At 31.6% G+C, this 25,915-nt stretch overlaps 1 protein-coding gene and 1 long non-coding RNA gene across 5 annotated transcripts in view; both read right to left on the minus strand.

Moving 5' to 3' along the window:
• The window catches only part of LOC114332392 (TAR DNA-binding protein 43), a 102,042-nt gene that overhangs the window by 18,295 nt on the left and 57,832 nt on the right, over positions 1–25,915 (minus strand). For all 3 annotated transcript variants that reach the window (XM_050657161.1, XM_050657162.1, XM_050657160.1), the window contains exons 3-4: positions 8,388–8,592; positions 2,568–2,786 (exon numbers count right to left, since the gene is read on the minus strand). In XM_050657161.1, coding sequence (XP_050513118.1) covers positions 2,568–2,786; positions 8,388–8,592 — 424 coding nt within the window. The remainder of the gene's footprint in view (positions 1–2,567; positions 2,787–8,387; positions 8,593–25,915) is intronic.
• On the minus strand, positions 6,373–7,877 carry LOC126888789 (uncharacterized). Of its 2 annotated transcripts, XR_007699645.1 has the most exons (3): positions 7,607–7,844; positions 7,240–7,508; positions 6,373–6,892 (listed from the first exon to the last, which is right to left on the minus strand). It is a non-coding gene; the product is annotated as an uncharacterized LOC126888789 (long non-coding RNA). The 2 variants fall into 2 exon arrangements; XR_007699644.1 differs by having other exon boundaries at positions 7,240–7,877.

Here is a 25,915-nt window from a genome sequence, read left to right on the forward strand (position 1 = left end):
GGTGTTTCATTGGGAAACGGAAATACTTTAATTGTGAATAGAGGTCACCGAGGCGGTTCTAGGTATACTACAGTTTTTGCCCTACCGACTTTTATAACCGAGTTACAGGGTGTTTTATCGATTTTGCCAATTTCTTTCCTAAGCCATAACTTTAGAACCACCCTATATATTTTTTTGATATTTGGTACACATGTGTCTCATCCAAAACCCAAACGACCGACATACTAATCACAAGAAAAATCCAGGTCCGGATTAACAAAAAATTATAAAGTAATTGTGACCTTAAAACAACACCCTGTATATTGAAATTCTGAAAATCTGTTTGCATATTTGAAAAGAGCAAAAAAACTAAGTCTAATCGTTCGCTTCAATTTTTCGGCCAGATAATTTTATGACTTTAATTTTAAAATTATATTGAATTTTTTAAGAACTCTGACTCTAACATTAAACGAAGATATTATTAACTTTTAATTATAAATTACATTAAAGTTATTGAATAAATACTTATTTTAAAATTAATCAATACTTATTTACCACATTGGAACGACCCAATTATTAATCACAAGAAAAATCCAGGTCCGGATTAACAAAAAAAAAAAAGTAATTCTGATCTTGAAACAACACCCTGTATATTGAAATTTCTAAAGTTTGTTTGCACATTTGAAAAGACCACAAAAATCTGAGTTTATCGATTTGCTTTAATTTTTCGTGAAGGAAATTTAATCACTTTAATTTTGAAATTAAATATATTGATAATTTTAAGAACACTGAAATTAAAAAGTAGATTTTTAAAGCACTTTTAACAATAAATTATTAAAGTTATTAAATAAATACGCATTTTAAAAATAATCAATACTTATTTACGACATTCGAATGACCCACTTACAAATCACAACAAAAATCCAGGTCCGGATTAACAAAACAATATAAAGTAATTGTAACCTTGAAACAACACCCTGTATATTGAAATTTTCAAAATCCGTTTGCACATTGGTATGAAAAGTGCACAAAAAACTAAGTTTAATCGTTCGCTTCAATTTTTTGGCCAGACAATTTAATGAATTTAATTTTGAAATTATGTCGAAATTTTTAAGAACTCTGGGAGTTCTTAAAAATTTTAAGAACTCCCAGAGTTAATTAAATTAACTCGATATAATTTAAAATTTCGATATAATTTCAAAAGTAATGTCATTAAATTGTCTGCACAAAAAATGAAAGCGGGACATTAAACTTATTTTAACCTTATTTTAAAAATACAATATACATGGTGTTTTTTCAATGTCAGAATTACTTTGTATTTTGTTGTTAATACGGACCTGGATTTTTCTTGTGATTAGTAAGCAAGTTCTTCTAATGCTGTAGATAATAACTGATTATTTTTAAAATTAGTATTTATTCATTAACTTGAATGATTTATTAATAAAAGTGCTTTAAAAACCGGCATATTAATTTCAGGGATCTTGAAAATTTGAATATATTTAATTTCAAAATTAAAGTTAATAAAGCTTTGCACAAAAAATCAAAGTGAATCTATAAACTCGGATTTTTGTGGTCTTTTCGAATGTGTAAACAATTTTTGAAAATGTCAATATACAGGGTGTTGTTTCAAGGTCACAATTACTTTATGTTTTTTTTTTTTTGTTAATCCGGGCCTGGATTTTTCTTGTGATTAATAATAAGGTCTTTCCAATGTGTTAAATAAATATTGATTCATTTTAAAATGAGTATTTATTCAATAAATTTAACAATTTATAATTAAAAGTTAATAATACCTGCTTTTTAATGTAAAGTTCTTAAAAAAATTCAATATAATTTCAAAATTAAAGTCAAAAAATTGTCTGGCCGAAAAATCGAAGCAAAATATTGGACTTAGTTTTTTGTGCTCTTTTCAAATATGCAAACAGATTTTCAAAATTTCAATATACAGGGTGTTGTTTTAAGGTCACAATTATTTTATAATTTTTTGTTAATACGGACCTGGATTTTTCTTGTGATTAGTATGTCGGTCGTTTGGGTTTTGAATGAGAGATATGTGTACCAAATATTAAAAAAATATACAGGGTGGTTCTAAAGTTATGGCTTAGGAAAGAAGTGGGCAAAATCGATAAAACACTCTGTAACTAGGATATAAAAGTCGGTACGGCAAAAAATTTAGTATACCTAGAACCGCCTTGGTGACCTCTATTCACCATTAAAGTATTTCCGTTTCCCAATGAAACACCCTGTATACAAATAGAAAAAGCAAGAGCGTCGTTCACTAGCAAGAAGCAAATTTTCACCTCTAAGAGCCTCACCCTACCTCTCAAAATCTGACGTCTCAAATGTTACGTATTTCCAGTTTTGTTATATGGAATGGAGGAGTGGACAATGACCGCAACATTAATGAAGAAAGTAGAGGACTTCGAAATGTAGGTTTACCAACGTATATTACGTACCTATATCATGGACCGAGCACGTGACCAACGAGGAGGTACTACGCCGGATAGGTAAGAAAAAAAAGGGCAAACTTCCCCTCTCAAGGCAAATGTCTAGATCTACTTGATCTGTTATACAATATAAACACTTACTTAAAGGTCCAAAATTTTTTATGTCTGTAGGACCACCTCTATTTCCACCTTGGTTATTGAAGTTGTTTTGATCCCGATCATTTCCATTGAATCGGTCATTTTCATTTGAAAAATTATTTCCTTTAAATGAGGGACCAAAATTGTTATTGTCTTCGCCTGTATCATTTGGTTTCCTAGAATTGTTTTTAGGGGCAGCATCAGAGACATAAACGGATGATCCTAAAATAATGATTTATTCCAAATTAAATAGTGAATTACTGTTTTTATTTATATTTTTTCTTAAATAATATAATCGCCAAGTAACCAGATATAGTCGGTTCGCTAAACTCAGACACAACTGGCTAGTGATTTTAATACGTAATTTTTTTTGTTTTTTGCCAATTTTGACAGAATTGGCAAAATTACTAACTCTGACGATAATATAATTTTATCGTCTAGAGTACGCCAATGAATTAAGTAAAACACGTTTTTGTACTGTTTCAAACGATATAAAAATCGGATCGAAAAGCCTAATTGATTATCATTCTTGGAGCGTTGATCGAAGAATAATAGACAACAGCGAGGTACAAGAGGTGAGTTTATGTAGGTAGTATTTCCCGATTATTTTCCGCTGTCGTTTTGGCGTGCTGAGCGAATCCGACAGTTTTCTTCTTACCTATCCTTTTACCTATCCTTGTATAAGCGGTGATCATATTTCCTTTATATGTCTTTCCAATCCGGCGAGGTGAGTGGGATCTCCTTTCTCCCCTTTCCTTATACATTCATGTCGTATTAATAAAAGCAATTCCTATTTCGCGCGATCGTCAGAATCATTCATTCACGTACAAAAATATCGTCACATCGGCCCGATCAATAAGCTCGATGCGTAGAAATTATAAATATATTTTATTAACGAACTTAATGAGTAATTAAGGCTAATTATCGTATCTTCTGTTTATTTTGATTCCGAATAAAAATGTTTTAAAAAGCGAACTCATTTTCTTCGACTGGTAGTTACCTGGAGCAACGAAACGCAACGACCGCGTTACAATTTTAGTAATTATTAACTATTTAGTAATTATTTTTTTAGCCAATTTTACCAAATTGGCAAAATTGCTTACTAAAATCACTAGCCAGTTGTGTCTGAGTTTAGCGAACAGGCTATCAAAAGAGTTTTACTTACAGGATTCACTGTTATATGACGATGATATAGACATAGTTATAAACACAGGAATCCGTCAAGGCGATTCACTGAGCCCTTTCATATTTAATGAACAAAATAATAGAAAACCTTCCCAGAACAGCTGGATTTAAGATGGATAACACATTCTTTAGAGTCGTTTGCTACACTGACGATGCTGTCCTTATCACCGATTCTGAACACAATCCCCAAAGGCTACTGCATGCGTTTAATACTAAAGCAAAATAACTAAACATGCTCATAAACACCGAGAAGACTAAATGCCTAGTAATTTCCAAAGAACCGATAAGATGCAAATTGGAAATTGACTCCAAAACTGTGGAACAGGTGAATTACTTCAAATAACTTGGTGCGGAAATAACAAGCTACGGAAATCTATCAAAAGAGGTCAGAGAACAAACAATGAAAGCAGTTAGAATCACGGGATGTCTGAAAGAAATGGTATGGAAGAACAAATTAGGGAATCCATCGACCTGTCAAAGTTAAATCACGTGATCTTTGGTTGGCACACAAAACTGTTCTTAACCTAAACTCAATGTAATTATTGATTTTTCTTATTTGTTTTTTGTCGTGATTTTGAGGTAGTATAGTATTTAAAAACATTCATTAGATTAATTATTTTATAAACTTTACGTTTTTGGTGATTTTGAGTGCTGACAACATGCCTGTGACTTGTATATTAGTGAACTGTGGAAGTCCAACTGATCGGGATAATGTTAATTTAATTTGTTTTTTGTCCTGATTTTGAGCTAATATAGTATTTAAAGACATTCATTAGATTAATTATTTTATAAACTTTACGTTCTTGGTGGTTTTGAGTGCTGACAACATGCCTGTCACTTGTATAATAGTGAACTGTGCAAGTCCAACTGATCAGAATAATGTTAATTTTAATTTGTTTTTTGTCGTGATTTTGAGCTTAATATAGTATTTAAAGACATTCATTAGATTAATTATTTTATAAACTTTACGTTCTTGGTGGTTTTGAGTGCTGACAACATGCCTGTCACTTGTATAATAGTGAACTGTGCAAGTCCAACCGATCAGAATAATGTTAATTTTAATTTGTTTTTTGTCGTGATTTTGAGCTTAATATAGTATTTAAAGACATTCATTAGATTAATTATTTTATAAACTTTACGTTTTTGGTGATTTTGAGTGCTGACAACATGCCTGTGACTTGTATAGTAGTGAACTGTGGAAGTCCAACTGATCAGAATAATGTTAATTTTAATTTGTTTTTTGTCGTGATTTTGAGCTTAATATAGTATTTAAAGACATTCATTAGATTGATTATTTTTAAACTTTTCGTTTGTAGTGATTTTAAGTGCTGAGAACATGCCTGTAATCTGTATAGTAGTGAACTGTGGAAGTCGAGCTGATCGGATAATGTTAATTTTTTTCCTGTTTCCTCTATAGGGCTTTTCATTCACAGTCATTTGTTTTGAGCTTCTGTCATATAATCCGTGTATAGTAATATTCTACACGGATTATACAACATCTGACAGAAGCTCGAAACAAATGACAATCGATGAAAAGCCGTATTAGAAACTCATTTATGTTTCCTCACCTAACTAAATTGTCAAATAACAGGACGCACTCATGCTAGGAATTATGGTTTTTATTAATATTATTACAATTATTTATATGTGACACTAACGTAACTAGTGACATTCATTTTTAGGCCAATGTGACAAACTTTATTAATAGTACTAAATTTCAACATTTATCCCCTATTTTGTTAAAACAATATTATTTTGTTTTTCATTCTATTCAAAATAAATGCAGTTTTGACAGAGAATTTGTTTTGTTATTTATTTATTCCATATAGACCTGGATCCCGCGTACCAAAAAAAAGTTGATTAATAGCAAGCTGAAAATTTATTAATAGCTTAATGGTGTCTAGTCCGACAAACTTTGATGTACGGGAACCTGGAAGTTTTAACTGTGGAACAGGTTAAAAATTTGGAACGTCAAACTACGAAAATGTTTATGTAATTTGTCAGATAAAACTTCCAATTGATTTGCTACCAATTCATTAAACTCTCATGCAAAAACCAGACTGGTGAAAAAATCACCAACTGGGCATTTTAATGAGTAGAACACGAAGACCATGTCAAACTACAGGAATCATGTTGGTTAGTAATAGCAGTCTGATTTTTGCATGAGAATTTAATGAAAGGATAACAGATCAATTGGATGTTCTGTCCGACAAAATATATGGGATGTTTTTGTAATCTGATGTTCCAAATCTGAGTTTCCAAACTGTTTCACAATTAAAACTACCCCTGTTCCAGTGTCACAATACATCAAAGTTTGTCCAACTGGACACCGTTAAGCTATTAACAAATGTTCAGCTTGCTATTAATCAATTTTTTTGGTACACGGGATCCAGACCTAATAGGTTTGTTCATAGTACGACACAAACGATTAGCAACTGCTGCCAACCATCAGATGCATGAGCAGTTAACAGTTAGCGTTGTGCAGTTAATAGTTAGCATTCATAGACTACGAATGCACATGTGTCTGATGGTTGGCAAGAGTTGCTGATCGTTCTACGAACAAACCGATCAGTAAGCACAATTTGTGATATCCATGGGTAGTTACTAACAGAAAGAGGCAGGATTCGATTTTTAAAACATTTATTTTAGAGTCAAAACATAGTCATACCTTAAACGATAAATGAATATTATTATTACAAGTTGATACTAATTACAAAAATAAATACACATTTAAAAGACCAATACATAATTACTCATGATGAAGAAGTACATTATAATTAAAAATGAATAACCATTTTCATATCGCTGCAACACAATGCCAAAGCCATCTTATATTTCAATTCGTTTAGTGAGCGCAACAAGCACTCTGACCGAACAGTTTCAAAACTCATTAGTTTTTCATCAGAGAATGCATATGTTGCTATCTCCAAACCATGTAGCTGTAACATATGTACATACATTGGGTTCTTCGTCTGTCTTGCCCTGAGCATACTAAGCTAAAAATAGGATTGCTGCAATATGGCTGCAGACTTCACTATTACCGGCCATACGCATACAATGTGAATTTGCTATGTCATCAGAACTGGCTATCACCCCACCCAAGCATTTAGTCGTTTAGCATTGGATTTTTGGAAATGCTTCACCTAAAAAAAAATATTTTATTTTTTTGGAAATTCTTCAACTACAAAAATTTATTTTTATTAGAGTATTTGCGTTCTTTACAATGATTGAGAATATTTTATTTAAAATCAGACATTCATATAATATAATTTTAGAACAATCATGACAGTAATTCAAATATATGGCAGTAATAAATCATTTTCAGAGAATTATGGAGTTCGCAGTTTACAGATTAGGACGATGATATGTCTGGTTTCATACAGATATATAAACGTAAATACTTCTAATATTTAAAACCAATTTATCCAAAAGACACTAATACTGTTATCCATATATTTCTTAATGGTGAATAAATAAAATAAAGGCATACCTTTCCCACAATAATATGGAAATCAGGAAATCATTAACAATTTTTACTCCATTCAAAACAAATCCAGCTGTAAAATATTTATGTGCCTGAAGGCTTTTGTATGCTTTCATCTGCTGCTTAGAGTAGCAACTGTGACATATCAGACTTCACCAGATGTGTATAAATATCTATAATAGTAACTTGATGGACTGCACTTTACTGTAAAATCTAATTCTGACTGAATTGCGTATGGATCTAAATCCCCAATTATTTTCAGCTTCAATAAATATCTAGAACAATAAAAGAAATAATGTTATTGCTTGCAAAATTCATCATTATTGATAAATATCGGGGCAAAATGAACAGTAAAAAAAATTGTTTCGCCTACCTTTCTCGCAACATCTGGAGTTTCCAATAATAATTTCCTTAAATAATCAGTTTGCATTGTGGTAAAGTTTATAAAGTTCACAAAAACAGGAAACGAAATCCAAATGAATCCAAAATACGACGATAAACAATGAAAAATCATTGAAAAATAGATGCAAACATAACCTCTTTGTTAGTTTGTGTGCCAACCAGAGGTCACGTGGTTTGGATTGCCTAATATCTAAATACTGAAATCAAAGTCAAAATATATAAAACAACAATAAAACCTATTATAAATTGTAACAATATAAGGCAGAAATAAGACCAGACACAAATAGAAGGCTACAAATGATGAGAACAGTTGAAATGAGAACACTAAGAAGGATACAAGCCAAAACTCTACGTGACAGAATAAGGAGTGAAGACAAAACTGTGGTATCAGACAAAACTGTGGAATACAGGACATAGGAAGGTGGGTCAAATAGAGGAATACATTGGAACAAACATATTCGTTAAAAGCGCAAAAAGGAATAACCCAGTAGGTAAAATACCACAGGGTAGACCACCAAAACTATGGCGAGAATGCTGGACTTCATCGTCCGGAGAAGACTTGATGGCAATGAACAGGCAGGAGCCTACTAGCATGATCGATCATGCTAGAAAGAAGAAGATTACGATGACGAAAAAAGAATTGTTGCTGAAAATGTTCATGAATGAAAAATTTAAACTAGCAGACAAGAAAAAATATACATATTCAGTAACGAAGATACTAAAATATAAGATAAATATTAATTGTCATTAACCTTTAATTATATGATCCTCTCCACAAAGGGCTTGAGCAATTTCTGGGTCTAAAAAGGTGACAAAACAGAATGCTCTGAAATCTTTTGGCATATATACATCAGTAACTTGGCCGAACTTTTCAAAGTATTGTCTTACGTCTTCTGCCGTTATGTCTTCAGTTAATCTGCCAACATACACTCTACGTGGAAGAGGTACCGAACCTTCCTGTAATAAAAAGAAATGGTAAAATTGTACAATGTGTAAATTGAATTGAAGATACCTTATATAAATTTAAATAAGTTCAGTGTAATGAGTTGGATACAAATATTTTTTAATTAGGTTATCAAGTGGTAAGACTTCACAACCCTTCTTGAAAATAGTCAAGAGAAGAGTTAATTGAGGCCATGAGAACCAGAGTGGCCTAACTGATAAGAACATTACTTTACACCAGTGTTTTTCAATCTGTGGGTCGCCGACTACAAGAAAAAGTTGAGATTCTTAAAACACAATTTTAGTGGGAAGGATGTGCTTGTTTGTTTTTCAAAAGTTTATCAAATTGTGGTGCTACTTTTGAAAGGTTAATAACCAAATCATTTTCTAATTGCAGTATATTTCTCTTTTTAATTTTAATGTCTACCATTGAGGAAAACGTCAGTTCACACAAGTATCAAGTTGCACTAATAATTTAAGAGCTTCCCTTGCCAGCTCTGGATATTGGTGTCTTCTTTTCATCCAAAGTACGTCGACACTTTGCGATTAAAATTTCATTTTAAGCATGCCATCAGCAGCTAATTCTAGAAGACATTTTTTAATTTTTTGGTGACATCAGCCAGATCTATTGATTTGTCCAAAAAAAAAGGGTTTAGAATCCATCTACTCCCATTGTCAGCTTCAGAGTACAAGTCTGGAAAGTATGTCAAAAGTTGCTCTTGTAAATTACGCAAGCTCTGATAGACCGGGCAGTATCGTCGCCCCCGCTAGCGCAATTATTCCGATTCGATTTTTTTGCACAAAATTACTCAAATAGAGGTGCTTATAACATATCCACAGGGTGCCGGGAGGTGCCGTGGTCGAAAAATTTTTTAAACAATTTTTTTTAAACAAATTCACAAAAATAATTTTTTTATTTCCAAAAAATTTTTTTTAGATAATTTGGGTCATCCTGAGCAAAAAAGGTCTCTTGTCATTTTTCTTAACATTGACTGTTGTCGAGTTATACGCGATTAAAAATTTGAAAAATGCGAAAATGGCCATTTTTAAGGCTTCATAACTCGATCAAAAATGATTATTATGAAATTCAAAAAGTGACAAGATCAAGATTCAAATACCTTCTTCAGCATTCTGAAGAGATTTTTGTCATTAATTTATTACAAAGCTGTTATTTTTAGTTATTAACAATTAGCGCTATAGTCCAACTGTATCGTCGCCCCCGTTAACGGAACTATTTCGATTAGATTTTTTTGCACAAATTTACTCAAAAAGAGGTCCTTATAACATATCCACAGGGTTCCGGGCGGTGCCGTGGTCGAAAAATTTTTTAAACAATTTTTTTTAAACAAATTCACAAAAATAATTTTTTTTATTTCCAACAATTTTTTGTAGATAATTTGGGTCATTCTGAGCAAAAAAGGTCTCTTGTCATTTTTCTTTAAAATTGACTGTTGTCGAATTATACGCGATTAAAAATTTGAAAAATGCGAAACTGGCCATTTTTAAGGCTTAATAACTCGAATAATATGACTATTTTATTTGTTAAAAAATGTTTCATTTACCTATTTGTTATTAAAATTATGTTATGTTTAATTGTTGAAGCGGATGAATTAGAATAATTGCCGTGATTGATTCTATTATAAAATATTATGCATTTAACTTGGCGATAGTTGATGAAAAATTGAATAACATTCGCAAAAAAAATAAATAAACAAAACAAAGTTTTAAACTTTGATGTGGTCACTTTCTGACTCTCTTAATAATAATTTTTAATCGAGTTACTAACCCTTGAAAATGGCCATTTTCGCATTTTTTAAATTTTAAATCGCGTATAACTCGACAACAATCAATTTGAGACGAAAACTACAAGAGACCTTTTTTGCTCAGAATGACCCAAATTATCTAAAAAAAAAAATTGTTGGAAATGAAAAAATTATTTGTTTAAAAAAATTGTTTAAACAATTTTTCGAGCACCGGCCGGCACTCTGTGGATATGTTATAAGGACCTATTTTTGAGTAAGTTTGTGCAAAAAAATCTAATCGAAATAGTTCCGGTAACGGGAGCGACAATACAGTTGGACTATACCGCTAATTGTTAATAACTAAAAATAACAGCTTTGTAATAAAATAATGCCAAAAATCTCTTCAAGACGTTGAAGAAGATATTTGAATCTTGATCTTGTCACTTTTTTAATTTCATAATAATAATTTTTAATCGAGTTATGAAGCCTTGAAAATGGCCATTTTCGCATTTTTCAAATTTTAATCGCGTATAACTCGACAACAGTCAAGTTTAGAGAAAAATGACCAAAGACCTTTTTTACTCGCAATGATCCAAATTATCTAAAAAAAAAATTGTGGGAAATGAAAAAATTATTTTTGTGAATTTGTTTAAAAAAAATTGTTTAAAAAATTTTTCGACCACGGCACCGCCCGGCACCCTGTGGATATGTTATAAAGACCTCTTTTTGAGTAAGTTTGTGCAAAAAAATCGAATCGAAATAGTTCCGCTAACGGGGGCGACGATACAGTTGGACTATACCGATAATTGTTAATAACTAAAAATAACAGCTTTGTAATAAAATAGTGACAAAAATCTCTTCAGGACGTTGAAGAAGGTATTTGAATCTTGATTTTGTCACTATTTGAATTTCATAATAATCATTTTTAATCGAGTTATGAAGTCTTAAAAATGGATATTTTCGCATTTTTCAAATTTTTAATCGCATATAACTCGACAACAGTCAATTTTAGAGAAAAATGACAGGAGACCTTTTTTGCTCAGAATAACCAATTTGTTTAAAAAAAATTATTTAAATAATTTTTCGACCACGGCACCGCCCGGCACCCTGTGGATATTTTATAAGGACCTCTTTTTGAGTAAGTTTGTGCAAAAAAATCGAATCGGAATAATTGCGCTAGCGGGGGCGACGATACTGCCCGGTCTATGAATGATGCAATCGGAGGGGTATAACTGCAAAACTCACATTATCACATTTTGGCGAAATTGATATAGACTTATTTTCTTATTCTCCATATTGAATTACATTAAATTCAAGTCTAAAAGTGGCACACAACACTCGTTATCTAATATAAAATTAATGTTAAAAAATCGGGTTAGCTGCAAAACTCACATTATCCACGCTTCAATTTACTTCAAAACTCATATTTTCCATTCAACCAATAGGAGGCCGCAGGGGCGTCATTTGACAGGGGGGCATTTGCCCCCCTGTCAACCCTGACCGTGAAAATGACTTAAATTTACAAAAAATACATCAATTTTCATCATTACATAATATATAATGTATTGTATATATATATATATATATATATATATATATATATATATATATATATATATATATATATATATATATATATATATATATAATGCTTGCCCCTCCCCAATCAAAATTTCAAATGACGCTCCTGGGAGGCCGCTACATGACTGCGTGTGCACCTAGAGAGCCCCAGCTATCGTATTAGTTTTTTTTGTAATGAGGTTAAACCTTTTACAGTTTGATTAATTTACTCATCTTGATTTATAATTTCTTAAAAACATAGTATTCATTTGATTATATTAATTTATTAATTAAGGTGGATTATACCTTAATGGATGTACTATAGTGTCTCCAGTAATTGTAGAAGAAGACAAAACAGAAACAGAACATGAGTTCTTATGCCAACAGCAGCATGAAATTCCTGCTTTTAATATTTAAATTTTTTCGCTTTTATTGAATAGTTGTAACTTTAAACAAAAAATATTATACCTACTTATATTTAGTTTTTCTTTCTAATAGATACTTAATAGATAGATACTATTAGGAAAAATACTTTTTAGACAGTAAGTAATTTGATGTTGAATGGACATAGATAAAAAAATAATAATATAACTTTTATGAATTTTATTACAATTGTCTATTATTGGCATCTTTTCCTTAATATATTTGCAATATTTTAATCCAGAAATCTAACGTTAAAACCTAGAAACTGATGGGGTAAACCCACATTTTTCACCAATTGAACTCAACACTCACATTATCCAAACTTAAACATTAAAAAATATATATTTATAGTGATTTGATTTATTTTACAATTTAGCAGGGCGCTTAAGAAACCAAAAGCAACCAAAATGTGAAAAAATAATTAACAAAATAGACTTGAAACATATAGACCAGGGTAATAAGCCAAAAATATACCCTGTTCGTGACACTCGAACAGCCAGGGTACTGAAGCGTTTTTTCGACAGGTAATACCTATGAGAACAAATTGTAACTATATTTCCTGCGTAGGATCTGGCGGCCATTTTTATTTATAAACAATTTAATGTCAAACAACAGCATTTTTCCCTTTTTTTTTTTCAAATCAATGGAAAACAGTGGACCTTGTGGTTACTTTAGTACAAACATATTCGAGAGCATGGAAAAAGCTTTAAAATGACGTGTTACAAAGGTTGATATACTTATTTATTGTTAATATAATTGAGAAAAAAAATCTAAATTGCAAAAAGAATAATTTCGCAGTGACTATTGTAAAAATTAGTGCACAGCTTTGAAAGTTTTGTCAAATGATGGTTCTATGTGACAATAATTTTGAAGCGAATCATTCAATTGTTTAAATTTTATTCAAATTGTTTATCCAAGAGAGCTTTTTTTGCAATAACATAAGTCAGAAAAACAGAATGTTAGAACTATTCTGCAGGTGTCAAATGAAATATCATAAGCTAAACTTTCAAACTTGTTTAAAAAAAGTTAATAAAAAATGCATTTATGAGTAATAAATAATTATGCACAAGTCTCGTCAATTTTTTCCTTATAAACAATTTGAGTAACTTTCTTGTTATGGCCTGTACAAAAATTGTTTTTACACATTCTAAAAGATGGCTTTTTTACACGAACTTAAAAAAAATAAGTTAGCCTAGGTCAATTAAAGCCAAAGTTAGCAATCTTTTTTTAAAAATTCACAGCTAATTTGTTTAAAATAAATAAGGATCTAAAATAGCGCTATTTCGCTTTCAAAGACAAGAAGTATTCATAAAAAAAATTTGGTTTTATTTTCTCTTCAAGGGAGTCGTCACTAAAGCTTCAAAAATGAAGTACAAACGCGACCCGCTTGCAACCGACGAAGTAGAAGCATAAAATCCGTGCGACCTAAAATTGAAATATCAATTTCAAAATCCTACAGTTTTTTCTTAAAAAAGATAATTAAAATTATCTTGGGAACCAATCAATGGATTTTAATGTTTTTTTTTAATTTGTATGTACTTTTAGAGTACTTTACAAATATGGAGTCAGTTGATTCGTAAATTAACATAAACAATTTAATTTGTTTAAACAAAAAAAAAACATTTTATTTAATTTTTTACCGTGTTTTAGGTGCTCAATTATAAATGTAAAACACTGTACTTATTTGAAAATAAAAAAATAATGTTTGTTTTTAGAATAATTTCATAACGTTTTCACATATATTTTTAATTTAAGCATTTTTTTTTCTTTATTTAGCTAATGCCTCGACAGCTAATGGCCATTGGCATGGTACGGTGAATTTTTGTAGTTAGGTACCTAGTGTCATGTGTAGTGTGTGTGTTGAGTAAGTGTCTTGTTACTTAGCAAAGTCAACGTCATTGTTTTTGCAAAGTATCCGAACGTCTACGGTCCCTCCGGTGAGTACCGATTCCAAAAGAACAGAAACTTTTCATTCATTAATTTATAATAAACAAAAAATTTCTGACCCTGGTGAGATTCGAGCTCACGACCATTCGGACCTTTCGACCCAAAGGTAGGCGCTCTTACCACTGAGCCACAGAGGGGGATTTAAGGCATGTTAATAATTTGTTAAATAGTCAATTAAAAGATTCAAATTACTGCAACTCTAAACAAATTTATAGAGTAAAAGTCGCACTTTTATTAAAATTTTTCTTTTTTATATAGTAATTTATACTGAGTGAGTCTGTAATTTGGAATAAATTCAATAGCCCTAATACTAATTGTTTTTTTTGAAAATTTCTCGGATCTGTCGATTAGTATTTCAAATCGAAATTTTTTACATACAATAATAATGTATAGAGGGTATCCCAATTTATAGATATGACGTCATCGTTGATTTTTTTAAATAGCAACACTGTCATTTTGATAGCTACTTTAATAGGGTGTGTAAAGTTATACATAACTGCAAAATATCAAATTTTTTATTTCCTACCATTTACAAGATAATAAAAAATAACAAAATTATGTCTGTAATTTGGAATAAATTCAATAGTTCAAATACTAAAATCTCTAAATTGGGACAGCCTGTATACATTATTATTGTATGTAAAAAAATTCGATTTGAAATACTAATCGACAGGTCTGAGCAGTTTTAAAAAAAAAACAATTAGTATTTTAACTATTAAATTAATTCCAAATTACAGACATAACTTTATTTTTTATTATCTTGTAAATGGTAGTAAATAAGATTTGATATTTTGCAGTAATGTATAACTTTACACTCCCTATCTAAATAGCTATCAAAATAAGTGTTGCTATTTAAAAAAATCAACGATGACGTCATATCTCTAAATTGGGACACCCTGTATACATTATTATTGTATATGAAAAATTTAGATTTGAAATACTAATTGACAGGTCTGAGTATTTTTCAAAAAAACAATCAGTAGGTATTTCAACTATTGAATTTATTCCAAATTACAGAGTCACTCTGTATATATATTTATTGCAATTTTTTATCAATTATTACATACATAACATTATAGTTGTGCACCTAAAACACAGTAAAAAAATTTTTTTTGAAAAAAATAATTTTTTTTAGACAAATTAAATTGTTTATTACATAATTTATAAATCAACTGACTCCATATTTGTAAAGTACCCTAAAAGTATATACAAATTAAAAAAAACGTTAAAATCCATTGGTTGGTTCCCAAGATACAAAAAACTGTAAGATTTTGAAGTTGATATTTCAATTTTAGGTCGCACGATTTTATGCTTCTACTTCGTCGGTTGCAAGCGGGTCGCGTTTGTACTTCATTTTTGAAGCTTTATTGACGACTCCCTTGAAGAGAAATTAAATCCATTTTTTTTTAATACTTCGTGTCTTTGGAAGCGAAAGAGCGCTATTTTTGATCCTTATTTATTACAAACAAATTAGCTATGAATTTTTAAAAAAACGTTGCTAACTTTGGCCCTAATTGACCTAGGCTAACTTATTTTTTTTAAACTTCGTGTAAAAATGCCATCTTTTAGAATGTGTAAAAAAAATTTTGTACCGGTCATAACAAGAAAGTTATTCAAATTATTTATAAGGAAAAATTGACGAGACTTTTGCATAACCATTTATTACTAAGTGCATTTTTTATTAACTTTTTTTAAACAAGTTTGAAAGTTTAGCTTATGCTCTTTCATTTGACACCTGCAGAATGATTCTAACATTATGTTTTTCTGACTTATATTATTCCAAAAAAGCTCTCTGGGATAAACAATTTGAATAAAATATAAACAATTGAATGAATCGCTTCGAAATTTTTGTCCCATATTACGCACCCGAGAACACCCGTGTTGAGCTGCCCCCCCCCCCACTTGCAAAAATCAAAAAACAAATAGCCCTGATTTATGAGCTATTTATGAGCTCTCAATTTCCGCAAACTAAAAATTTTGAGCTCGTTCCACTGAGCAGGAATTTGATACTTTAGTGGGGGGGCTGAGTCAGCCCCCCCACTACTTAAAAATAGGAATATTGAATCGGTTTTTGCGGCAGAATTACGAGCTATTTATGAGCTCTTGAAATTATATAGTTTAGATTTTTGAGCTCATCCCCTTCACGCCCAAACAACCCTTTAATTGATTTAACTTAAGAGAAAAATGCTGAGAAAACTTAAAATATATCGTATTGCGGATATAATTCCTATAGCTTATATACTCTAAGAATAAACTATTAAACCACGTGCATTTCGATTATTGAGCTACAACCCCTTCGCAAGAAAACCACCCTATCTTCCCGGCTTAAGAGAAAGTTGTACTTAAAATGCATTAAACTAATTATTATTTGGCGACTACATATCATTGAATAATTTATAAGCTTCCAAATTACGCGCATTTATATCAGTAAATTGCAATTTATTTTGTATAGTGCAGTCACTGAAGGTAAAAATCAACGATTACCTTCAATTTCGGTGAACCTTCATCGATTTTCACGAAAATTGGTCAGTGGTTAGAGGATACGTCAAGAAACAAAGGTGACATGGTACCACCTTGCGCCTTTACCCTGAGGGTGGATACCGTCCCTTCTCGGGGGTGAAAATTGATTTACTAAAAATAACTGCACAAATCAATAAAAGAACAAATTAAAAGCAAAATTTATTATATAAAGTTAATAAAATAAGTCAATACTTTTTAAGTTATTAAAGATCAAAGATTTTAACTATTCGTGAAAAAAATGCATGTTATGAAGCGGTTTTTCGTAAATCACTGAAAAACTGTAAGTTTTTACAAAAAAGTTAATAGTAGTTTAATTCGTATAGCTTATATTCTAAGAATAAACTCTTAAATCACGCGCCTTTCGATTATAGAGCTACAACCCCTTCGTAAGAAAACCATCCCATATTCCCGGCTTAAGAGAGAGTTGTACTTAAAATAATTTAAATTAATTATTTGGCGACTACATATCGTTTAATAATTTATGAGCTTGCAAAATATACGCATCTCAATTATTGAATTGCCATTTTCTTTCTATAGTGCAGTCACTGAAGGTAAAAATCAACTATGACCTTCGATTTCGGTATATCTCCATTCATTTTCACGAAAATTGGTGAGCGGATTTTGATGCTATCAACTTTTTCTGGAGCTCATTTTTGATAGGTATTTCTAAGTACTTTGACAAGTATTTAGCACCTAAGTGTTATAAAATGCATCTCTTTCCCGTTATTTCAGCTTGAATCCTTAGATTTGAATAGTCGCAGAAACAATATACATTTAATTACCAATAACTTACTTTAAATTAACACTAAAGGGTTTTTCCAGTAAGCAATTTATTAAATTTCTTATTAGCTTCAATTTTAGTGATGAACACTTTTTTGTAAAAACTTACAGTTTTTGAGTTATTTATGAAAAATCGCTTTAAAGCATGCATTTTCTTTCACAAAAATTAAAATATTTGATCTTTAATAACTCAAAAAGTATTGATTTATTTTAATAACATTATATAACAAATTTTGCTTACAATTTGTCCCTCTCTCGATTTGTGGGGTTATTTTTAATAAAGTAATTTTCACCCCCGAGAAGGGGTGACATATACCCCAGGTTAAAACCCCAAGTTGTTATTGTTAATTCGTGGAAATGAATGGAGATTTACCGAAATCGAAGGTCATAGTTGATTTTTACCTTCAGTGACTGCACTATAGAAAGAAAATGGCAATTCAATAATTGAGATGCGTATATTTTGCAAGCTCATAAATTATTAAATGATATGTAGTCGCCAAATAATTTATTTAAATTATTTTAAGTACAACTCTCTCTTAAGCCGGGAATATGGGATGGTTTTCTTACGAAGGGGTTGTAGCTCTATAATCGAAAGGCGCGTGATTTAAGAGTTTATTCTCAGAATATAAGCTATACGAATTAAACTACTATTAACTTTTTTGTAAAAACTTACAATTTTTCAGTGATTTACCAAAAACCGCTTCATAACATGCATTTTTTTCACGAATAATTAAAATCTTTGATCTTTAATAACTTAAAAAGTATTGACTTATTGTTATTCTGAAGCTATTTAATAAATTCTGAAAAGTTAATAAATTCATTTTTTAGTAAAATTGTGGCTTATTACCCATAGAAAATACTTAATTATTGACTTATTTTATTAACTTTATATATTAAATTTTGCTTTTAATTTGTTCCTTTATTGATTTGTGCAGTTATTTTTAATAAAACAATTTTCACCCCGAGAAGGGGCGGTATCCACCCTCAGGGTAAAGGCGCAAGGTGGTACCATGTCACCTTTGATTCTTGACGTATCCTCTAACCACTGACCAATTTTCGTGAAAATCGATGAAGGTTCACCGAAATTGAAGGTAATCGTTGATTTTTACCTTCAGTGACTGCACTATACAAAATAAATTGCAATTTACTGATCTAAATGCGCGTAATTTGGAAGCTTATAAATTATTCAATGATATGTAGTCGCCAAATAATTAGTTTAATGCATTTTAAGTACAACTTTCTCTTAAGCCGGGAAGATAGGGTGGTTTTCTTACGAAGGGGTTGTAGCTCAATAATCGAAATGCACGTGGTTTAATAGTTTATTCTTAGAGTATATAAGCTATAGGAATTATATCCGCAATACGATATATTTTAAGTTTTCTCAGCATTTTTCTATTAAGTCAAATCAATTAAAGGGTTGTTTGGGGGTGGAGGGGATGAGCTCAAAAATCTAAACTATATAATTTCAAGAGCTCATAAATAGCTCGTAATTCTGCCGCAAAAACCGATTCAATATTCCTATTTTTAAGTAGTGGGGGGGGGGGGGCTGACTCAGCCCCCCCCACCAAAGTATCAAATTCCTGCTCAGTGGAACGAGCTCAAAATTTTTAGTTTGCGGAATAGGAGAGCTCATAAATCAGGGCTATTTGTTTTTTGATTTTTGCAAGTGGGGGGGGGCAGCTCAACACGGGTCCAGAGAACCCTCATTTGACAAAAATTTCAAAGCTGTACACTAATTTTTACCATAGTTACTGCAAAATTAATTTTTTTGCAATTTAGACCTATTTTCTCAATTATATTAACAATAAATATGTATATCAACCTTTGTAATACGTCATTTTAAAGCTTTTTCCATGCTCTCTAAGATGTTTGTTCTAAAGTAACCATAAGGTCCACTGTTTTTCCTTGATTTAAAAAAAAAAGCAAAAAAGGCCGTTGTTGACACTAAATTGTTTATAAATAAAAATGTCCGCCAGATCCTACGCAGGAAATAGTTACAATTTGTTCTCATAGGTATTACCTGTCGAAAAAACGCTTCAGTACCCTGGCTGCTCGAGTGTCATGGAAAAAACCTTATTACCCTGGACTAATAGTTTTTACAGTTTTTTGCAATTTGCCAAAATACACAAAAACGGAGAATGTGAGTATTGCAGTTAGACCCCTCGAATGTGAGCCGATACTGCAAAACTTTGGTCTGCTGCATTATTTTCATCAATCTTTTGAACACATGGAAAATACTCAAACATTTTGTTTTGCAGAGAGGTTAACCACAAACGAAGTTTTGCGTGAGATGCTTTTAGTTTATCTTTAGCTGTTAAAATATTCTCTTCTCTTCCTTGAAGGTTCTTGGTCAAGTTGTTAAGGTGGCTAAAAATATCTGCCAAAATGCTAATTTCAAAAGCCAATAGGGTCAGAAAAACGATAAGCATATTTAGATTTTGCATCTTGTAAGAACCTTAACAATTCAGCTACCAGTTCCAGAACTCTTGCCAATACCTTTCTTTTGGATAGCCACCTGACCTCTATCATTGATTATAAACACACACATGCCTCTATGTGATAACGGAGATTTTGGTGAAGCGATTTCCATATGTTCACAAACGATTCTGAATAGCCGGGTTTGCAAAGCTTCACCTTGGATAGAATTTACAATTTTTATTACCTCCTTGAGCACGTCATTTAAATCAGAAGGTACTACCGTAGCAGCTAAAGCCTGTCGATGAAGAAAACAGTGTGTCCAAGATATGTTTGGCATTGTCGGTTTTATTTTACAATGAGTCCGCTATTTTTGCCAGTCATAGCTTTAGCGCCATACATCGCTACAAATAGCGATACATTTTTTTCAATCAATATTGTAGTCGCAAGTTCTAAAAACATATCGTACAAACACTGGACAGTAGTGTTTGCAGGACGTGCTTTGCAAAATAAGATTTCTTCCATGATACTGCCATCTGCTTCAAAGCGCAGAAATACTACAAACTATGTAGTCAGAAACATTTGTAGATTCGTCAAACTATATATATATATATATATATATATATATAAAAAGGGTTGTCTACAGCTAATGCCGTTTCCCTTCCGTCAGCCAGGACTTCCATTTTTTTCGATCTTCCCAGTCTCCGTCTTCCAATCCTTTCTTAGATATGGCTTCGTCGACTTCATTTTTCCAAGATCTTCTAGGTCGTCCTCTTCTTCTCGTTCCTCTTGGGCTCCATTCTGCAACCTTGTTTATCCAAGTGTTTTCTGCTCTGCGTACGTGGCCGTACCATTTCAGTCTTCTCTCGTCTATATATTGCAGGGCATCTTTTTCCACTTGCATTCTTCTCCTTATCTCCTCATTTGTTATTCTGTCTCTTCTGGTGAGACCACAGCATCTTCTCCAGTATTCCATTTCGGTTGCCAGAATGCTTTTTTGGGTTTTTTTGTTTATGACCCAAATTTCTGCGGCATATGTCATGATGCTTCTTACTATTGTTTGGTATATCATTCTTTTTGTTTTTCCCTTGATGTTTTTATTCCAGATTACATTATGGAGTTGTCTGATGCAAGATCTTGTTTGTCCCAATCTACTTTTTATTTCTGCTTCTGTTGTTCCGCTTTTCGACATTATAAAGCCCAAATATTTCAAATTCTTCGTTCCTTTTATTTCAACTTGTTCTTCTACTTCTAAGTTTTTTACGTCTTCTTCCGATATTACTAAGTATTCCGTTTTCTTCATATTTATTTCCAGGCCCACCTTTTTGTATTCCTCTTTTAGTTTTCTTACCATGTAACTGATATCCTCTTCATCTTGAGCCATCACCACCTGATCGTCTGCGAAACACAGTGTGTAGAGATAATCGTCCCTTATCGGTATTCCCATACCCCTACACTTTGTCTTCCAAGTTGTTAGTGCGTGTTCTAAAAATATTTTAAATAGAGTCGGTGACGTTGGGCATCCCTGTAGTAATCCTTTTGTTGTTTTGAAGTTAGCAGCTACCTTGTTTCCGATTTTTATATTTACTTCATTTCCACTGTACATGTTATTGATTGCTTGTGTTAGGTTAGGTGGTATCCCTATTTTAGTCATTGCTTTGTACAGTTCTTTCCTTGGCACGGTGTCGTATGCTTTCCTAAGGTCTATAAACGCCATGTGTACATCTTTGTTCTTAGCTCTTTTTTTCTCTATTGTCTGTTGTATTGTATGGATATGATCTAGACATGATTTCCCTGCTGTAAAACCTGCTTGTTCTTCTCCGATTTTACCTTCTATATTTTTCTCTATTTTGTTCCTGAGGATACTGCCATACAGTCTTCCCATTGTAGCGATGACGCTTATCCCCCTGTAATTTTCGCAATCTTTTCTGTTACCTTTTTTGTATATCGATGTTATGTAGGCTTCCTGCCATTGTTTAGGGATGCCCTCTCCATTTATTGCTCTTTCCATGATTCGGCATATCATTCTTCTTAATTTCTGTGTTCCGTATTTGATTAGTTCCGCCACAATTCCTCCTGGTCCTCCAGCTTTATTGTTCTTCATGGAATTTATTGCTTCTTTCATCTCTTTGTCTGTTATGACTATTTTTTCTTCCTCTGTGGTCATTATTTTTTGTTCGTCTCCATCGATGCTGAATTCTGGTCTTTGCTCTATCAGTAGATTTTTATAGTGGTTCTCCCACTCGTCGTCTGGTATGTATTGTATAAAAGTTTTCTCTTAAAAGTCATTCGTCAAACTGCAAAGCAAAATGTTGACTATTCTTTAATTGTTGGCCCGCGTGAATAAAAGATAAATGTACCAAAATAGGAAAAAATTATTACACCTAACGTATATAGTTTTTAATAAATTTATTTCTGTGACTTTACATGACACCAGGGGGTCGCCGGAATATTTTAACCTGTAAAGGGATCGCGAAATCAAAAAGATTGAAAAACTCTGCTTTACATAATCAAAGAAAATGATCAGAAGCTATCAATGTCCGATTGTTTTATTAATCGTATGTTGACCAATAATGATTCTTATTTAACATACAATTACTAAAACAATCGGACATTGTTAGCTGCTGATCATTTCTTTTGATTATGTATAGTAATGTTCTTATCAGTTAGGCCACTCTGGAACTCATGGCATTAATTGCTCTCACACGAATGGTTAAAAACGAAAGTCAAATATTTGGTCTGCAGTTAAACATGTCAAAGACAAAGATCATGATCGTGGATGGACTACATAACAATGATTTATTCATAATCACGATTTACTGGCCTGAGGTTGTCAGCTCATACTTGTACGGACAAATACAAGCACTAAGATTTCATAATATCAAACAAAGGAAGAAGATATAAAAAATAGACTAGGACAAACAAGATACTGCATACGAAAATTGAATCCGGTACAGTGGGATAAGAACATCAGCATAAAAACAAAAGAAAAGAATATACAGGGTGCTTCATTGGGAAATGGAAATACTTGCGTGATGAATAGAACAATAGAAGTCACGGAGTACAATTACCGGTAATTGTATACAATTACCAATTATCTACTATTACCGTAACATATATATCTAGAACCGCATCAGTGATCTCTATAGAACTTTTCATTCACAGTCATTTGTTTCGAGCTTCTGTCATATGTCTTATAATCCGTGTATATTAATATTATTAACAGATTATATATACAACATATGACAGAAGCTCGAAACAAATGACAATCGATGAAAAGCCCTAGTGACCTTTCAAGTATTTTCCTTTCTAAATTAAACACCCTTTAGAGTTAATGAAGGATTCAATAGTATCATATGTAACTATGGTTTGTTTTTAAATCAGGAGGAGTAAACTAAAAAGACAGATTCACACCCACGAAAGTCACTAGAAATATCACCAAATACATCTTCTTTTTTTGGTTGATCATATCGGCCTTCGACGCTAATCCATAAATATTATATTATACTAATACGTCGTTAACGAGTTCTAAAAACAACTGTTTTTTTTATATAAAAGTAGACTAAAAATTAAAGGAATGACGCAGAAAACGCAAAAAATCGCCGCACTGTGGTTCCAAATGCCGAAAACGTGGTCATGTACCTTTAAAAGCGTATATTGTTTATACACTTCGAAATTACTTTCGTTCTTAAAGGTTTTTGGCATCGCTGATTACAAATCTGACATTATTTTTTCTGAAACACAAAATGGTGGATCCAACATGGCGGAAAGAAATTGAAAATATCAATCATAAAGGAAATTTTTTTATCAGATTTGGTAGGTTAAGGTCTCTGATTACAAATCTCCCATTACTTTTTTTTAAACAAAATGGCGGATCCAATATGGCTGAAAGAAATTCTAAAATTTTATTTTAAACGCATTTTTGTTTAAAATTTTATATTATAAGGGACTTTTGAAACTGATGATTATCAATACATTTTCTTTATGAAGTACAATATTTACAACCTATTACTTAAGTACAACCGCCCATACAGACTCAACAATCGCCAGAATCATGTAATATGCGTTATTTTCCACTTTTGAATTCAAACAACTGCCAGCAATGCATAGGCAGTTATAGGCAGCTACACCAAAATGATTCTGTATCTTCTTACTATATATTTTAAGAAAAATCAATGGGAAAGTCCCCGTAGCTGGCTGTATACCATAGTTAAAAAACCATACAGAAGTAAAAACTTCTTTTGTATATTGGTATAAAAAGTTTTATTAAAAAACATAAAAGTCCTCCAAAAGGATTTGCAAAACGTTTTCAATCTGAATCAGATCATCCTCAGTGCCTAGAACGAAGTATTTCCACGTTAAAATGAATGCAAAAGGTTAAAATTGTGACTAGGTTAAAGAAAAATGTGGCAATACTTACGTTCTGCTTCGTAAAAGAAACTAGCAACTTTTTGAAAAAGGTTACATCGATATTAATGGTTTACATAATAATTAAGTGATATTTGTAGCGACTCCAAGTCGATGTTACAAGATGAAATGTGCTAGGAGTGCTTAAAGGGCAACATGGTTCCCTGCTCGTTAAGAACTTGTGGTTCTTGCCAGTTCAATGGACACAGACCAACAAAAGTGAAGGAGATGACAATCTAATTATCAGACCGAAGTGACATGACAAGATAGGTAGTCAATTTTTGGTTATGAATTTCAAATTATTATTGTTGTTTAAAAAAAATTTTGGATTATATATTAGTAACTGTATAAAATTGAAATTTAAATTATAATAATTAGATTTTATTGTAAAAGTATATAAGGCAACTCTCTACTCTCTGTTACAGAAAGAACTGTTGTTAGTGTTAGGTAGATAAAATGCTAGTCAGTGACGTCATCGGTGATTAAATTTGAGAAAGAAGGCAAACAGTTTTATTTAGTTTGAAAGAAAAGGAAAATTAGTTCTATGTACACCACCTATATGATAGGTACCAAGATAAGGTGTATATTAATGTTGTAAAAATAGCTAGGTGATGTTGGTTGCCTATGTATGTTTGTAATGTTTATTGACAAATTGAAAATATTATAATTTAATTGGTTGTCTGAATTACAGCCGGTTTCCAAAACGTTATTCAAATCTCCGATCATCTAATCGGCTGTCAGATTTGATCAACTGTTAACCTGTGATGGGTTTCTCAAACGCCAATTATTGTAAAATTGCATGATCATAGATCATGTAATCGATGATCTGACATACGATTTGGTAGCGATACTGTCACAATTGGCTGTTATCCTTCAAAATTTCAATTATGTTAACCTCTAAATCCAAACTTGTATCTTTAGATTCTAAAGGTGCATTCTCTCTTACGTACTGTCACTTTTGTTTGGAGCAAGAATTGAACGAGAGCATTTTAAAAATGAGGCTAGGTATTGTGACGAAAGTTGGAGATATAAAACAGTTTATTTATGATCTATAATATTTTATAATCTTATTTTTATTTTTGGTCTATACATTTACTTTTTATATTTATTTTTAATTTATTTACCGGCTGTTTTATTGTCTCCAAAGTTAGCTGCTATAATTTCTCACACGTTTTCCCTCTTATTTACATCGCTATAATCATTATGTTCTGCTTTTTAGAGCTCTGGCCTCTCAAAAAATAGCTCCATGAGTCTAACATCCTTGTTACCTTACATTTTTAAAAGAAAAAAAATATAAATTATATAATCAAATATAAAACATGTCCGAGATATCCATGTTCTGCAAGTTAAATAAATATTTTAAATTATTTCTTCCATAAAAAAATCTTATTTTTATTGAATAATATGATTTATATCATTTATATATGTGTTATTTGACAATTTTTTCCCTGAATTTGTTAATTACAGTAATTAAAAAACTAAAAAAACTCTTAACAGCCCGTTAATCGACGGATAGTCGCAGATTAGGTAACAGTCCATTTTTA

Source organism: Diabrotica virgifera, chromosome 7, assembly GCF_917563875.1.
Source record: "Diabrotica virgifera virgifera chromosome 7, PGI_DIABVI_V3a".
In the NCBI taxonomy this organism is placed as follows: domain Eukaryota; kingdom Metazoa; phylum Arthropoda; class Insecta; order Coleoptera; family Chrysomelidae; genus Diabrotica; species Diabrotica virgifera.